Source organism: Bos grunniens, chromosome 1 (genome assembly GCF_055505025.1).
Source record: "Bos grunniens cultivar Pamir isolate PY7600 chromosome 1, Bosgru_T2T1.0, whole genome shotgun sequence".
Classification (NCBI taxonomy): domain Eukaryota; kingdom Metazoa; phylum Chordata; class Mammalia; order Artiodactyla; family Bovidae; genus Bos; species Bos grunniens.
The window spans coordinates 45423513-45441752 of NC_141165.1; the positions used below are offsets into that span (position 1 = coordinate 45423513).

General features: G+C 39.3%; 1 protein-coding gene across 1 annotated transcript in view; it reads right to left on the bottom strand.

Annotated features, from left to right (window-relative positions):
• The window catches only part of PLCH1 (phospholipase C eta 1), a 252287-nt gene that overhangs the window by 96171 nt on the left and 137876 nt on the right, over positions 1-18240 (bottom strand). The window contains exons 7-9 of the mRNA XM_086391373.1: positions 13675-13821; positions 11430-11673; positions 2568-2697 (exon numbers count right to left, since the gene is read on the bottom strand). Coding sequence (XP_086247499.1) covers positions 2568-2697; positions 11430-11673; positions 13675-13821 — 521 coding nt within the window. The remainder of the gene's footprint in view (positions 1-2567; positions 2698-11429; positions 11674-13674; positions 13822-18240) is intronic.

An 18240-nucleotide genomic window follows, 5' to 3' on the forward strand; every position in this document is an offset into this window, starting at 1 on the left:
CAAAGAAAATTCCAGGAAGCATTTAATGTCTTTACCAGTAATTCAGTTTAAAAAAAAAGAGAGAAAGAAAGAAGAGAATATGCTCATTAAAACAATGCTAAAAAAAAAAAAAATGCTAAGGTCCTTGTTCCCATTACTACATCCTAAGCTACATGCAAAATCTATGGTAGAAATAATCTATGTTTACACTAGAAGCCCAGCTACTTCTCTAGTCACTCCTTGCTTGAGAAGTCTTTCAATCTTTAAATTCAAAGTCACAAAAAGAGATCTTAATGCTTTCTTAAAACATCTCCAAAGTAGAAGGGAACCTTCCTACATCGTAGGTGGGAATGTAAATTGGTGCAGCTGCTATGGAGAGGAGTATTGAGGTTCCTTACAAAATTAAAAATTGAGCTACCATATGACCTTGCAATCCCACTCCTGGGCATATATCCAGAGAAAAACATGATCCAAAAGGATACATGTACCCCAACATTCATTGCAACACTGTTTAAAATAGCTAAGACATAGAAGCAACCCGAATAAAGGACTGAACAGGACTATCAAGCCCATCAACTAAAGTCCATCAACAGGACTGAATAAAGAAGATGTGGTACATATATACAATGGAATATTACTCAGCCATTAAAAAGAATGAAATAATGCCATTTGCAGTAGCATGGATGGATCTAGAGAGTGTCATACTAAATGAAGTCAGACAGAGAAGGAAAATATCATATGATGTCCCTTATATGTGGAATCTAAAAAGAAATGATACAAACGAACTTACAAAACAAAGAGAATCATAGATTTAGAAAATGAACTTATGGTTGCTAGGGGGAAGGGATAGTTAGGGACTTTGGGAAAGTCATGTACACACCACTATATTTGAAATGGATAACAAGCAAGAACCTACTGCATAGCACATGGAACTCTGGTCAATATTATATGCCAGCTTGGATGGGAGGAGGGTTTGGGGGAAAGTGGATACATGTATATGTATGGCTGAGTCCCTTCGCTGATCACCTGAAACTACCACAATATTGTTAATTGGCTATACCCCAATACAAAAAATAAGAATTTTAAAGTTTTTTGGGAAAAAAACTTCTCTGAAGTATTAACTTTGAACTCACAAGACTTTTAACATAAACGTTTCATGGTTTATCCTCAAAATACTTGTGCATTAGAGACAAAAGGTATCTGAAGAGGGTTAAAAATCCAGAAGTAAAAATAAGTCAAAATTAAATGTTACTTCTCTTACTTCCAAAAAGTACTCCCAGATCATTATTTTTGTAGGTATAGACTTTGCTCCCCTCTATAAGTGTGCCCTCTCTGATTTAATCAGGGCTCTCTCTCCAGTATGATGAACATCTATGAAAAGGAACAGATGGGAGATGGGCTCACAACAGAACAAAAGTTAGGTGTCACAGGGAGTGCCAGGAACATGGCAAATCTTTCCATGCGGTTTACAGACAGTTCACTCTGTGACAACTCAGTTCACCTCCAAAGTCCCCTTCTCCATCTCTAGTTCCTTTCATAGTGTGTCTCATTCCTTCCTCTTTCCTTTCTCTTCAGTGCAATGGGACCAAGTTCCCACAGTGCAAACTATCTCCAGCTTCCGAGGACAGAACCACAGGATGTGTAACTGTAAGAGGTCACAGATCAAAGCCAGCCTCCATCTTCCATTCACCGTTGCAACTCAGCCCTCATGTCGTTTCCGCCCTTACCACCTCTGATAACAGGAGGTCAGAAAACAAAGGGAGCAAAACGCATTAACCATAAAATATAACCCTCTTACTTAATTTTACACATAAAAAATATGAACTACCTACTCACTTAGCAAATTACTACAACACATGAATTACATGTATGACTTATCTTCAAATAAAAGCCTTTCCAAAATTAATGTTCTAGGAATTACTAATAATTGAACACTGTCTTTGCGCCAATCCTAATAGAACTCACTTCAGCATCTTAGATGGAAGGCTGAGTACAATCTGAGCGGGGGACACAGGATAAATTTGGGTCCAAGAATTTTCCTCCAGGACTTTCAAACAGGGAAAGAACATCTCATCTAATACCAAGAAGGAGTGGCGTGAACTTCTGGAGAGCTCCCTAAATGGCAGGAGTGATACAGCACTTCTAAATCTTAGGGATTCTAAAATCCTCAACTCCTCTGAAACAAAATAGAGGGCTCTTGAGGAGTTCCACAAGTGCTATTTTTTCACACTACTTAGTCTTTATTCTGATCCTCATTACAGACCATGAGGTTGAAAGATGAGATCTTATCCTCTCCAAGGGACTTCATCCTATTTACCCCATTATTTAACTGTCAAGTAAAGTGCTTATAATCACTCCAAAAACGGCAACAACAACACATTTTAGGAAGTGAAATTGTGGATGCATGTTAAGTTTGGGAAGTTTTCTCTGATGAAATAAAATGCCTCTGTCTTCAAAGAAAAACAAAACGATATACAGCAGGTAATATTAGCTTCCACCAAGACAAAATAGCCTTTTGAAATATCTCAGTATACCATTGCCCTCCAAAGTGTATTTTACGTAAGGTCAATCCCGTTGTGAAAACATACCTGAAACATTTGTCTGACTTTTCTTCGGGGCAGATTGACATTTAGTTTGTGCATCAGTTGGTGTATCTCTTCAATGTTCAATAAGCCATCGCCATTCTTATCAGCTTCCTCAAAGGTCTGCTTCACCCACTTGCAGAAAGGTCAAGGAAACACTTGCCACTTACACGGTCATCAAAATAAAAACTACTTTCACAGAATATGCACAAGGAGCTTGATCATTAACACCGAACTTGAGAAGAAATTCTTTTGAGGAGACCCCACAATCCACAGGCTCTTAGTGAGTTACTAATAGTGACAATAACACTGAGAATGGTGAGAGGAGGACACACGGAGGTCATTCCCTTCACTGGGAAATGAGGGTCAAATCATATCACCCGGGAAGCTTATATATTGGGTTGGCCAGAAAAGTTTGGTCAGGTTTTTCTGTAGCATCTTATGGAAAAATCCAAATGAACTTTTTGGTCAACCCTATATCTCTAAGGAGAAGCCCCAGCAAGATGGAAGGAGGGGCAAAATCCCAGTTAGAATCAAACCCCACACCCACCAGAGATGCTTAGAGGGCTCAAACAAACCTTGGGCACACCAGGACCCAGAGAACACACAGAGACTGAGACAGAATTGTGTCTGAGTATATCCTGGAGAGGTACGGGTCAGCAGTGGACTGCTGCAGGGGCAGGGGCTCTGGGTGCAGTAGACCTGCGTATGGCATACGCCCTCTTGGAGGAGGTCGCCATCAACCCCACCATAGAGCAACCAGAACTTACACAGGACTGGGGAAACACACTCTTGGAGGGCACAAACAAAACCTTGTGTGCATCAGGACCCAGGAGAAAGGAGCAGTGACCCCACAAGAGACTGACCCAGACTTGCCTGTGAGTATCTAGGAGTCTCCGGTGGAGGCATGGGTCAGCGGTGGCCTGCTGCAGGGTTAGGGGCACTGAATGCAGCAGTGCCTGCATGGTACCTTTTGGAGATCACCATTATCTTCATTACCTCCACCACAGTTTGGCCTCAGGTCAAATAACAGGGAGGGAATTTAATTGGATTAAAGATTTACTGAGCAGGGGGTGCAGGTTTGATGCCTGGTCAGGGAGCTGCGCGGAGAAGGCAATGGCAACCCACTCCAGTACTCTTGCCTGGGAAATCCCATGGACGGAGGAGCCTGGTAGGCTGCAGCCCATGGGGTCGCGAAGAGTCGGACACGACTGAGCAACTTCACTTTCACTTTTCACTTTCATGCATTGGAGAAGGAAATGGCAACCCACTCCATTGTTCTTGCCTGGAGAATCCCAGGGATGGGGGAGCCCGGTGGGCTGCTGTCTATGGGGTCGCACAGGGTCGGACACAACTGACGTGACTTAGCAGCAGCAGCAGGGAGCTGGGATCCCACATGCCTTGTGGCCGAAAAAACAGAACATAAGCAACAGAAGAAATATTTTAACAACTTTAATAAAGACTTTAAAAATGGTCCACTATGGTTTTTCCAGTAGTCATGTATGGATGTGAGAGTTGGACTATAAAGAAAGCTGAGCACCAAAGAATGGATGCTTTTCAACTGTGGTGCTGGGGAAGACATTTGAAGTCCCTTGGACTGCAAGGAGATCCAACCAGTCCATCCTAAAGGAGATCAGTCCTGAATATTCATTGGAAGGACTGATGCTGAAGCTCCCATACTTTGACCACCTTATGTGAAGAACTGACTCACTGGAAAAGACCCTGACACTGGGAAAGACTGATGGCAAAAGGAGAAAGGGGTGACAAAGGATATGATGGTTGGATGGCATCACTGACTCAATGGACATGAGTTTGAGCAAACTCAGGGAGATAGTGAAGGACAGGGAAGCCTGATATGCTGCAGTTTATGGATGCAAATAGTCAGACATGAATTAGCTATTGAACGACAACAACATAAAAAAAGATCTACGTCAAAAAATCTTTTTTAAAAAAAGAAGAAAGAAAAGAAAACCAAAATCAGCTTTAAAATTCAAAGAATAAAGAAGAGGAAAAGAATGAAGGTGGGAGTAGGTCAAAGGAAGAGGTCAATGAAAAATATTCATCAAGCAGGTGACCTCAGACAGAGAGATTTTCATTTAAGTCAAAATATTAACTGACCTCTTAGTAGTAACTCAGAACATTTATATTTTTAGGTAATTCAAATTATGATTATAGGAGATTATACCTTAGAAAGAAAATAAAATATGATAGTCTTATTTCTCCTAAAGTTAATCAGAAGTGATTTTTCAACTGTAAATATCTGTTTCACATCTTGTTCCATTTATAACATTTGAGAATAACCAGGCCGGTTCTTTCAAATTCAATTATTTCTCATAGAGTTCAGGTAGGACCTCATTATATATGATACCTGGAAGTTAAAGGGTGACACAGGACCCAGGGGGAAAAATAACTGAAGAATCAAGAGTAAAACATTTGGACCAATTACTAGTTAGAACCTGAATCTTGTTGTTTCTGTTTTCTGGGCCTACAGTGCCCATTGCATGAGCTTTATTTCTTTTGACCATGAACACTGCTCTGTGCCCCATAAAATATTTGGTCAGAATTCAAAGAAATGATTAAATTAGTCCAAGGACAGCAGTATTTTCATCCTTTGATGCTAAACGTCTTTACCAAAGCACCTTAAAGACTTCTCCAGGGAAGAAGCAGGGATAAACAAACCCTAAGCATGAATATTCTGCAGAAACAAACAGGCTTTGGATGAGCCTGTGTCTGCAAGGCCTTCAGTGTCAACACATGAGCTGGCCTGGACTGTTGGTTTAAGGGATCTAGGGTTGGTAAGACAGAAACAGAAGTAGACTCAGACAAGTAATATACACTAGTTCTGACTTCATTCTGACCTGGCCTACGACAGTGGGTCACTTATATTACCTCTTGGGGTTTCCATTTCTTCGTCTATAATGTCAGCGAGCACAACTAGATGACCTTGAAGCCCCTTCCAACTCTAAGATTCTATTAAAGAAACACCATTCTCTCAGTAACGGTACCCATGGTATAATATAAGATATAACTGCAGGTAAAAGTATTCTGATACCCCGAAGTTGTTCTTCAAAATTAACACACGAGTGCCCAAGAAAGCCCTGAATTAATGATTCCTAGCTAATACACGATAAATTTAAGAAAAGAAATAGCAATTTTACAAAGGAAAACTAGGAGAGTAAAAACTGAATGAAAAGTTCTGGCCTAGTATTTTTTAATGAAAAAACTTTAGGAGAATGTAAAGCATTGAACAGTATTATTTAGTTCAGGGGTAGGCAAACAGGGCCCTGAAGAGGGCCTCATAGTATATGTTTTAGGTTTTACAGGCTATTTGGTCTCAGTTGCAAACACCCAACTCTGCTACCACAGGCAATACATAAATGAACTGGCATGGTTGTGTTTCAATAAAATTTAAGGATGTTGAACTCTGAATTTCATAAAACTTCATGTGTCAAAAAATTTTATTCTCCTTTTGATTTTTTTTTTCAGCCATAGAAAACCCATTCTTAGCTCAGGAGGCCATGTAACCGGAAGGGAGGGCCAGATTTGCCCGACAAGCAAAACTCCAAATTTATAGGGAAGGTGTAAGGCTTCAGTTGACAACATCCATAAAGGACTGCCTGGAGTCTTCTAGAGGTAATAATTTCCCTAGTGGCGTCAAGAGGTAAGGTGGAGGAATCACAGAGGAGAATGATGTGATGGAGGATGTGATGGAGGAACATGGTGAGGCTAAGTACCTAGGCATCATCATCTTTGTATGCTGTGGACACTGCATTTTTAGATGTCAATCTATCTGACCAGGAAAAGCAAAAAGTCTGCCAATCCTTATCCCTCTCTAGCAATAATAGCAGCAGCTACTATTTATAAAATGCTTACTATGAGCCAGAGAACATTCAAAGTACTTTGTGTATAACCAACTCATTTGATGGTCACACAGTGAGACGGGGGGGCACCATCATCAACGTGTTCAAGACTCTGAAGCAAAAGAGTTTAAGTAACTCCCCTAGTTACACAGTACATGGCAGCCTTGGAGCTAGACCCCAGACAGAGCAGCACCAGTCTCAGTCGTTAACCACAACACTGTGTTGCTGCTGATAGACAGAGGTACCACATCTACCTCCATTCAACATGGCCATACTGTAGAAATCACCTGAATTTCACTTTACACTGGATGCATTTTATTCATGCAATCATTTAAGACTCATTATTCTCATTATTCATTCACAGTTGAAATTTTCAGGTCTAATTGAAATGTAATAATAATGAACATCTCAGCTCTGTTCTCCCCAATTAATATAATTAAATGTACATCTAATCAGGGATGTCATTCTGATAGTAAGACATTATCTAAACCCTGATAGTAAGACATTATCTAAACCCCTATCAAATTCTGACAAATCTCTATGAGAATGGCTCCCTGACTCAACATAAATTTCCCTATTTGTGACACTAGCTTCCTCTTCATTATTCATTAACTTCCTGTTTCTTTTTCTTTCCTCACTGACATAAACAGCAACTATTCTATATTTCTTATAAAATGGTTCCTCTGTGTGATTCTAGAGCATGCTCACTTTCCAGATAGCATATTTTCAAAAGATACAATTCTTCAGCTGTCAATGAACTCAAATATGAAAACTTTCTACTGCTAGTAAACATGAACAAACAAATCAGATTCAAAAACCTACTCATCTAAAGTAGTATAAATTTAAACTAGAGTATTTTAACTTTAGAACATTAAATGTAATCCTCAAGATAACCACAAAGAAGACAGCTATAGAATTTACATAAAAAGAAACAATGAAGGAATTTATTTTGCAATCAAAAAAGAAAAAAAAAAAACACATAAAAAGAGGATGGTCTCTTATTAGTCAAGAAATAAGAGACCAAAAAAAGATATAAGGCATAAAGAAAACAAATAGCACAATAACATATTAATCCTTATCAATAATTATTTCCATGTAAATCAATTAAACTCCCCAAAAGACAGATGGGCAGGATAGATTAAAATTCCTGACTAAACTATATGCTGTCTACAAGAAACTCACTTGTGATCCAAAGACACAAACAGGTTGAAAATGAAAGGATGAGAAAAGATATTCGAAGCAAATCGTAACCAAAAGAGAGCAGGGGTGGCTCTACTAACATCAAACAATAGACTTTAAATCAAAACAGGCTGTAAGAGACTGTCATTATGTATTAACAGAAGTCTCAATACAACAAGAAGATATAACAATTATAAACATGCATGTATCTAATGACAGACCATCAAAATATATAAAGCAAAAACGGAGAAAATTGAAGAGAGAAAGTTTTACAATAATACTTGGAGAGTGCACTCACAATAATGGATAGAACAACCAGACAGAACTAAGGAAATGAATTTAAACAACACAATAAATCAACTAGCTCTAACAGACATATATAGACAGTCTTCCCAACAGTATAGGATACACATTCTTCTCAAGGGCATATGGAACATTGTCAGGATAGATTACATTTTAGGCCACCAATGAAGTCTCAATAGATTTAAAACGATAGCAGAAAGAAGAAAATAAGAAAGACAAGAACAGATATGAAGTGGAAAAACAACTGAGGAAAAAAAATCAGTGAAATCAAAAGTATTTTTTTCAAAAAGATTACTAAAAATCAACAAACCTTTAGTTAGACAGACAAAGAGAAAAAAAAAAAGACTCGGTACTAAAATCAGAAATGAAAGTGGGGACATTACTACTGATTCTACAGAAACATAAAGGACTATAAGATACCACTGTAAACAATTGTACACCAAAAAATTGGATAAGCTAGATGAAATGGACAAATTCCTAGAAATATAAAAACTACCAAGACTAAATCACAAAGAAATGGAAAAATCTGAATAAATCTATAACTAGTAAGGAGATGGAATCAGTAGTCAAAAATCTCTCAACAAAGGAAATCTCTAGACTTGATGGTTTCTCTGGTTAATTCTACCACATATTTAAAGAACAACAAACACCAAACTGTCAAATTTTTCCCCAAAAATTAAAGTGGAGGAAATACTTTCTACCTCATTCTATGAGGACAGCATTACCCTGATACCAAAGGCAGAGAAAGACACTACAGGAAAACTACAGACCATTATCTCTTATTTACACTGGTGGAAAACACTCAACAAAATACAGTTGACCCTTGAACACCATGGGTGTGAACTGTGTGGTTTCACTTATATGTGGATTTTTTTCAATAAATAAGTACTACAGTACTACATGCACTGCAGCTGGTTGAATCCACGGATACAGAACCTCAATACAGAGGGCCAACTATAAAGTTATACTCAGATTTTCAGCTGCTCAAGAGGTCTGCACCCCAACTCCTACACTGTTCAAGGGTCAGCTATACTAGCAAATACAATTCACCAGCATATTAATAGGATTATACACCATGACCAAGTGGGATTTATTCCTGAATACAAGGATGATTCAACACATGAGATTGATCAATGTAATACACTGCATCAACATAATGAAGAGAAAAACCACAATCATCTCAGTTGATGCAGAAAAAGCATTAGACAAAATTCAATACACTTTCATGATAAAAACACTCAACAAAATAGGAATAGAAGAAAACTATCCAAACATAATAAAAGTTACATATGAAAAAAACACAGCAAATATTATACGCAATAGTTAGAGACTGAAAGCTTTTCCTGTAAGATTAGGAATGAGACAAGAATGCCTGCCTTCACCACTTCTGCTCAACAAAGTACTGGAAGTTCTAGCCAGGGCAACTAGGCAAGAAAAAGAAATAAAAGGCATCCAAATCAGAAGGGAAGAAGTAAAATTATGTGTTTACAGATGATACAATCTTACATGTAGAAAAGCTTAAAGACTTGCAGAAGAGTAAAGCAATACCTCCCTTCTTACTAATTTGTTTTGCTTTGAAAAAGTTACTTTCCATAAAAATGTTTATATGTAATAGTTTATTATAATTTTTAATGAGCTTTTTTAATTCTCAGATTTAATTTCTAATATGACAAATATCAGTAGATGGAGCCCACATAGAACTCTTTGGAGTCTTCAGGTTCTAAAAATACAAAAAGGGTCCTGAGATCAAAGTCCAATTATGTTCATTTCTCTTGTCAGAGTTGGTTTAGAAATGGGCCCACAATAGCATTTCTGGCCAATGATGAGAGGTAGTCTTCTGTGAAACTCCTGGGAAGTTCTTCTTTACTCCTAAAAAAAAAGGAGGGGGAGGTTTATGAGAAGAAACTTCGCTCCCTCTGGGCAGCGTTTCTCTGTTTGGAGCTGTTGCAGTTCTCTTTGACCAAAGCGTAGCCAGTTAATGAACCAAGCCAAAATGCTGAGAATGGCAGAACCTAGATCTCTTCTAATGACATTACTGACCCACTGAATTAACTCTACCTCAGGTCTCTTGTTCATGAGAAAATGAATATTCTGTATTGTCTGAGGCACTGTTAGTATGGTTCTGTGGCTTGCACCAGAAAGCATTCATTATTTGGTTTTTTATCAAATGTAAAGGAGTTAAGAACCAAACCAACAAAAAAAAGCACACAAAGTGAATTGTTATGCTTATGTTTTGTTCACTTATGAATCCCAGTTGGATTTACCTGCATGCTGTGAATATTGATGAAAACATCAGGGCTCATCCGCTTAGACCTTTGCACTGTCAACATCCTTTCATGGGTTGAATATTTCCACCCTGCTTCAACAGTACCCTGGGTGAGGACTATAGCTCAAGCAGCACAAATTTACCCCTACTCTGGAAAAAATTTAGGGTGCACATTCCAATGACAGCAGGAAAGTAGTACTAATTCCTACAGGCGGAGGGAGAAACATGTATTTTAAGACCATTCAAAATGTGAAGAAGGGAGCCAAAGCAGTCAATGAGTCTAATACCCTCACTTTACAGATAAGGAAACTGAGGCCAGAATGGCCATGCATGTCACATGTCCAGGTGATCCTAGCAGAAGAGGTGCCTGCAGACTAATCACATTAATCATTTATCCTGTCAATGCTGCAGGACCAAAGAATGGGTTTAATCAAGAATGAGAATCAGAATTTTAATCAAGAAACTCCAGTTTCTTGAACAATTTAGGCAGGGTAAATATAAGTAAAAAATAACTTCCCCTTAAGGATCAATCAGTTCAGATTCCAAACTGTAAATTAAGAAGAGAGAAAAACCAGGAAAGAACTTAACAGCTGGTATATAATTGGAACTCAAAAAAGTGTTTTGTAAATATGTATGTGCTCGGCTGCTCAGTCGTGACTGACTCTTTATGACTTCATGCACTGTATCCACCAGGCTTCTCTATCCATGGAATTTTCCAGGCAAGAATACTGGAGCGGGTGGCCATTTCCTTCTCCAGGGGATCTACCTGACCCAGGGATCAAACCTGAATCTCCTGTGTCTCCTGCCTTGGCAGGCAGATTTTTTACCACTGCACCGCCTAGGAAGTTGTGATAAAATTTATGAATTTGAAAAAGAAAAAAAAAGAGTTTGTTAAACTAGACGGACTCTATAACAAAGTGGGAGGAAACTCTAACTCAAATAAACATTTTGCTCGTTGCTTCGTCTCTCTTAGGAAACTTTACGATGCATTTGGAGACCTAGCAGATTATGAAGCTGAATCTAGTCTCCTCCAAAGAAGTTTGCTCCTGAGTTCACATAAGCTTAAGTTTCTACATGTTCTACACATTTGTTTACTTGGGGTGGGAGTGAGGAGTGGGCAGAAAGCTGCTAAGGGTAAAGAAAAAAGACAGCAAGGAAAGTGGGTTTAAGCCTCAAAATTATGGGGAAAAGTATAGTCTAATCCACATACAGACACACAGACACATACAGAGTGCAGAATTAAAGTTCTAGGGAGGATATTGGTCGTGGGTCCTCTGCCTTTTGGCAAGGGAATCTTCATCACTGATGCCAGCCATGAGGTACTTGAGGCCTGTGATCCAGGTGCGCGCCTCCTCGGGGTTGGAGGTGATGAGGTCCAGGGACTCCATGTGGTTGCCATGGTAGATGGTGAAGCAGCAGCTGGGATCAAAGTTCCCCTCAGCCTGTCTGTGGAATATCTCAGACTGCCGACCCTCGGTGACTTTGTAAATGGAGTCAATAAGTACTGTGAGGAAAGTGAGGAAAGGGCAGTTACCTGGCAGGTGAAGATATGTGTGCAGATTCAGAAAAGTAAAATCATCTAAAGATTTAAAAATAAAATTAATTGTCTGTGAATTGTCCAGACAATTGAAAAGTCCAAATGTGCAATACAAGCTTTATCATTTCCTGCTAGTAACCTTCTCCATGTACCACTCTACCCTCCTGGGCACTCAGACAATACCCTCCTAGGCACTGGGTCAGGAAGTGTTAAAATTTATGATAGGAAAACAGATAAGCCCAGCAGGGGGCAAGAAGACTGGTAGAAAAGGGGGATGTAAATATATCAAATGTATAGTTTATACATTTATGCAAGGAAAACATACAAAGACCTAGAGCCGACTCTGATATTTTACAATATGCATACGACAGCAGTTAAAAATTGAAAGGAAAAAAAAAATTGAAGGGAAAAAACATTTGATGGCAACCAAATAGCATAGCTAAATGTGATTTGGATTCATAGAGAGAAAGCTATAAGGGTGAAGGCAGAGCAAGGCTTGAGAGGTGGAGGGGAAAACAAGATGGTCAATCAGGGAAAAGAGGCATAAAGATACAGAAACATTAGCCCCACTCCAGAGATGCTGGACTGAAAAGCTCAGGAAGTAGAGTAACAGGAGACAAAGCTGGAAAGGCAGGTAGAGGCTAGGTTATGAGAAGCTGGAGTGACAGTGCAGAGATGAGCATTATGTAGGTGGTGGAGCAACACTGCAGGCTTGGGTCAGGGGAACACTTGCAGAGAGGATTACTTTGGATTAAACACTACGTTCTGTTTGTTCACTTGCCTGTTTGGGGGCATGAATCAGAAAGTTGTAATCTTACTGACTGCCCATATACACCATCCATACCTCTGCTCTGCCTTAATGGCAAGTCCCAATTTTTCTTTCTTTCCACTCATGGGGAAATGAGCCTCTGACCATTGCAGGGCAAGTTCCGGTACGGCTAAGGCATTGGGGTGGCCCCACTCCGGACTCCTATAATGGCTTTAGGTGTGGGAACATAACCCACTTGTAACCAAGGAGACATGCATTCTGCTTGAGGGAAGGGCATGGAATGGGGCTCTCCCCTCTTGAAAAGGAAGCACTGGAAGAGAAGGTCCCTTTTCTGCATCTTCTTGAAGCCTATCAGTTGTGAAGCCATGTTACTGCTGCCTCAATTACAATGTCAGTGCAGAAGGGAGAGAGTCAAGAGTGCTCACAGAGACAGAACTAGAGGCTCAACGTCCCACAGTTGGAGCCAACCAGTCTCTGGGTTTCTTGTTAAGTGAGAATAAATTGTATATCACGTAAGCCTGATTTAGTGGAGGTCATCTGTGACATGAAGAGGAAAGCATCTTCACTGGTCAGGGCAGAAGAAACTAGCAAATGGAGCTTGGTTAGGAGATTTTGCATATGCCACCAGAAAGACAGAGACCCTGGATGAAGGAGGTCCATGTGAAAACAAGAGGAAGGAGCAGATGAAGAGAGATGCTCCAGGGGACTCAGCATGGACTAGAAACTGAGTTTAGGATTGGGAGAGAGGCTTTATGGAGGAGGCAGATCAAAGCTATTTTATTTGATATCATTAAAACAATTTTGTCAATCCATTCGTCAGTTAACTGTGCACAGAATATGTCAAAACAGTTTAATCCTATTGGATTTATGACTTCCTTCACTTTTTTAAAGAAAAATAAAAGGCCTCAAGCTATAAAACCTCATATCCCAACTAAATACAACATGTCTTCAATGTAGGATAAATATTACCTTCAACAGCACTAGTGGATAAGAAAACTTTTTATGGATTCAAAGTTCCTGATGAATTAACAAAAGCAAAAATGGTCATCACTTATTCTGTCTCTGCACATTCTCTAACCACTGACCCCCTAAAACTTGTAAAAATATGAAAGTTTTACCAAGCTAAAACTTCCACAGAGCCCATCCAATAGAAGCCATGTGTTACTGGGTCAAGTCAAGAATTCAAAAGCTAGTCTTACTTTTTGCCTTCTCACTCTTCCTAGAGGGTCTCCATCGGAGGCGGGTCCGGTGTTCATCCAGGTAAAAGAGCCGGACGAGCCCCTTGGTCCCACGCTTCAGCTTGATCATCTGTGTCCCAGACTGCATTACGCTCATGCATCTTTCAACTGCAAATGAGATTGGAGCACAGTCAGTTCTCACACAGTGCAAGTGCCTCCTGCTGTTCAGAGACACTGCTGAATGAAACCTTTGATTCACATCCCAAAGCCTCCAAGAGCCAGAAGGCAAATTTAGAAGAGGTAACCTGAAAACAGAGTTGTTAAAGAATTGATTTATCAGGCTTAAGCCAGAAAAAAGCCTCACTGATGGAAATAAAAGTCTACTTCTAGATAAACAATGCATGACCATTGAACAGTGTATCTTTTTTTCTAACTGGCAACATGTTTTTGGTATAAAAACCAATAATAAATAATTTGATACTTGAATATACATTCATAAAGCAAGTTTCAGACTTTATGTTAAATCTTGTGAGCTTTTATACAGCCAACTATAAAATCATCTTATGTTAATGCTTCCAAATGCAATTAACAAAAACATGAATGGCAAAATGTTTCAACAATCCTTGAAGTTGCATATGGGTTCATATTATAATTTTGTATATACTTGAAAACAGCTAAGTAAACATTTTAAAATGTGGTCAGAAAAAAAAAATCAAGTTTGTACAAATATAAAATATTTGTTAAGGAATTTGGCTGCCAGTATTTTCTAAGTAGAGAAGTAACTTGGTGATTGAACTCAGGTAAAATCCAACTCACTTATCATCCAAGTTAATGCTTTCATTTAAACTCTCTGCTTTGAGATGAAACTTGATGGCAATGAGCATCTTTTGTTGATGTCCGTTTCCTTTTCTTTGCTAATAGTACCCACATTTCCTTTGGAAATACTTATTTTCCCATCTTATGTGCCTCCAGTGACCTGTCAACCATCCCAAGCAAGAAATGGGCACCTGGCTTAGGTGGAGAGCAAATCTGGCTCCCTTCCAAGAAACAGAAATCCTGAGCAGAGCACTGAATGAAAACGGAACTGAGTCATTGCAAAGGCCAAAACTTCAGAGATGCTCCTGGTTGGACGCTCAAGATGTTACAATTGTCACAGTCACCCTTCCTAAAGCTGGCAAATTATTCAGTTTTCCCCCTTGGTTCTCCAAGTTATACAATACTCTTCCAAATGCCCTTTTCTCATTGCACCAGCCAGAAACTGCTTCTGTTTCACTGACTAACACACAGGCACAGATGTAACCTTTAGAGAACCAGAAACAACTAGCTCTGAGCACCTACCTTATCAAGCAGCATGCTGTTAGAGAAAAGAAACATGGTAAACAAAACTTCAAAGTTAGACTTCAGCTTCTTTGGCTAACTTGTCATTATATTAAATAGGAAAGAATTTGATCCCAGAGCCTAACACAGTAGGCACAGAATTCTCAAAGTAACTTTAACATAACCAACTTTGACCATTTCCTCCATGAAGAGTCTTTTCTTCCCCCAAAGAAATCAAGGAAAAACTGTGCAAAACTAAATATATTTCTAGGACTTGATATTGCAAGAAAGGTGAAGTACAGGTTGCTCTTATGCCTTTGATCTGACATATCAAATATGCAAGTAAAAAAATACTGCTTAAGAAAAAAACATGCAAATTTAAAATGTTTACTTTGAAGCACAGAACAAAATTTGAGATTTGATTTCACACACATTAGTAAATTTACCCACCACTTAGCACCATTCATTTAGGTAATAAATGTCATGGATTTAAATTCTTGACAGTCACCCTGACCATCTCATACCAACAGTTAGAGGGAGAACAGAAAACAGTCAGTTTATCAAGAAAAAATCAAGTCTAACCAAGCAAGTCAAAACTCCCAGAAAAACCTATTAGAATTTCTTTGACCTCTGACATCAGGTCACATCAATAAACAAATATTCACAGAATCACTCCCTGCTCCAGGCACAGGGTTATATAATGAGGTAAAGCAGAGAATAAGGAGACTTTGACTTACAGAGTTAAATTTTAAAAGAATGAAGCCTCTAAAAAGATAACTTACAAACAGTAGTTTAGAACTGTGGTTAAGAACACAATTTGAATCCAGACAGCCTGGGACAGAATTCCAAATCTTCCACTTGCTTGTATGAGCTTAGGTTCATTATTTTATCCCTCAATGCCTCCATGCCCCTTCATGAATTGTAGCCTTGTCATGGCAAAGGGGCGAGGGTAACTCAATGAAGCTATGAGCCATGCTGTGCAGGGCCACCCAAGATGGAAGAGTCAGAGTGGAGAGTTCTGACAAACTGTGACCCACTGGAAGAGTTAATGGCAACCCTCCAGCATTCTTGCCACAGAGAATCCCATGGACAGCATGAAAAGGCAAAAAGATACGATGTCAGAAGATGGGTCCTCCAGATCAGAAGGTGTCCAATATGCTACTGGAAAACAGCAGAGGGCAATTACTAACAGCTCCAGAAAGAATGAAGAGGCTGGGCCAAAGCAGGAGTGACTCTCAGGTATGGATGTGTCTGGTGGTGAAAGTAAAGTCCAATGCTGTAGAGAACAATATCCCATAGGAACCTAGAATGTTAGGTCCATGAATCTAGGTAAATAGGACGTGGTCAAGCAGGAGATGGCAAGGGTGAACATCAACATCTTGGGAATCAGTAAACTAAAATGGACAGAAATGGGCAAATCTAATTCACATGTGATTATATTTACTATTCTTAAAAGAAATGGAGTAGACGTCATAGTCAATAAAAGAGTCTGAAATGCAGTACTTGGGTGCAGTCTCAAAAATGAGAGAATGATCTGTTTGTTTCCAAGGCAAACCGTTGTTCAACATCCCAGTAATCCAAGTCTATGCCCCAACCACTGGTGCTGAAGAAGCTGAAATTGACCATTTCTATAAAGACCAACAACACCTTCTAGAACACCAAAAAAAAAAAAGATGTCCTTTTCAGCATAGGAGATTGGAATGCAAAAGTAGGAAGTCAAAGAGATACTGGGAATAACATGTAAGTTCAGCCATGGAAAACAAAATGAAGCGGGGAAAAGGCTAACAGAGTTTTGTCAAGGGTGTTTGTCATAGTAAACACCGTCTTCCAACAACACAAGAGACAACTCTGAACATGGCCATCACCAGATGGTCAGTACTGAAATCAGATCGATAATATTCTTTGTAGGCAAAAATAGAGAAGCTCTATACAATAAGTAAAAACAAGACCTGGAGCTAACTGTGGCTCAAATCACAAGCTCCTCTTTACAATTCAGACTTAAATTGAAGTAGGAAAAAGCACTAGACCATTCAGGTATGACCTAAATCAAATCCTTTATGATTATACAGTAGAGGTGGTGAATAGATTCAAGGGATGAGATCTGGCAGACAGAGTGCCTGCAGAACTATGGATGAAGGTTCATAACTTTGTACAGGAGGTGGTGACCAAAACCATCCTCAAGAAAAAGAAATGCAACAAGGCAAAGTGGTTGTCTGAGGAGGCCTTACAAATAGCTGAGAAAAGAAGAGAAGTGAAAGGCAAGGGAGAAAGGGAAAGATATATCCAACTTAAAGCAGAGTTCCAGAGAATAGCAACAAGAGATAAGGCCTTCTTACATGAACAATGCAAAGAATTAGAGGAAAATAATAGAATAGGAAAGACTAGAGATCTCTTCAAGAAAATTAGAGGCACCAAGGGAACATTTCATGCAAGGATGGGCACAATAAAGGACAGAACAATAAGGACCCATAAGAAGCAGAAGATATTAAGAAGAGGTGGCAAGAATACACAGAAGAACTGTACAAGAAAGGTCTTTTTGACCTGGATAATCACAATGGTGTAGTAACTCACCTACAGCTGGACATCCCGGAGTGTGAAATCAAGTGGACCTTAGGAAGCATTACTATGAACAAAGCTAGTGGAGGTGATGGAATTCCAGCTGAGCTATTTCAAATCTTAAAAGATGATGCTGTGAAAGCGCTGCACTCAGTATGCCAGCAAATTCGGAAAACACAGCAGTGGCCCCAGCACTGGAAAGAGTCAGTTTTCATTCTAATCCCAAAGAAGGGCAATGCCAAAGAATGTTCCAACTACTGTACAATGATGCTTATTTCACATGCTAGTGAGGTTATACTCAAAATCCTTCAACCTAAGCTTCAGTAGTACATGAAATAAGAACTTCTGGATGTGTTAGCTGAGTTTCAAAGAAGCTGAGGAACCAGAGATCAAATTGCCAACATCCGGTGGATCACAGAAAAAGCAAGAGAATTCCCAAAAAATATCTACTTCTGCTTCATCAACTATGCTAAAGCCTTTGTGTGGATCACAACAAACTGTGGAAAATTCTGAAAGGGATAGGAATACCAGACCACCTTACCTGCCTCCTGAGAAACCTGTATGCAGATCCAGAAGCAATAATTAGAACCAGACACCAAACAACTGACTGGTTCCAAACTGGGAAGGGAGTATGTTATGGCTGTGTATTATCACCCTGCTTATTTAAATTGTATGCAGAGTACATCATTCAAAATGCTGGGCTGGATGAATCAC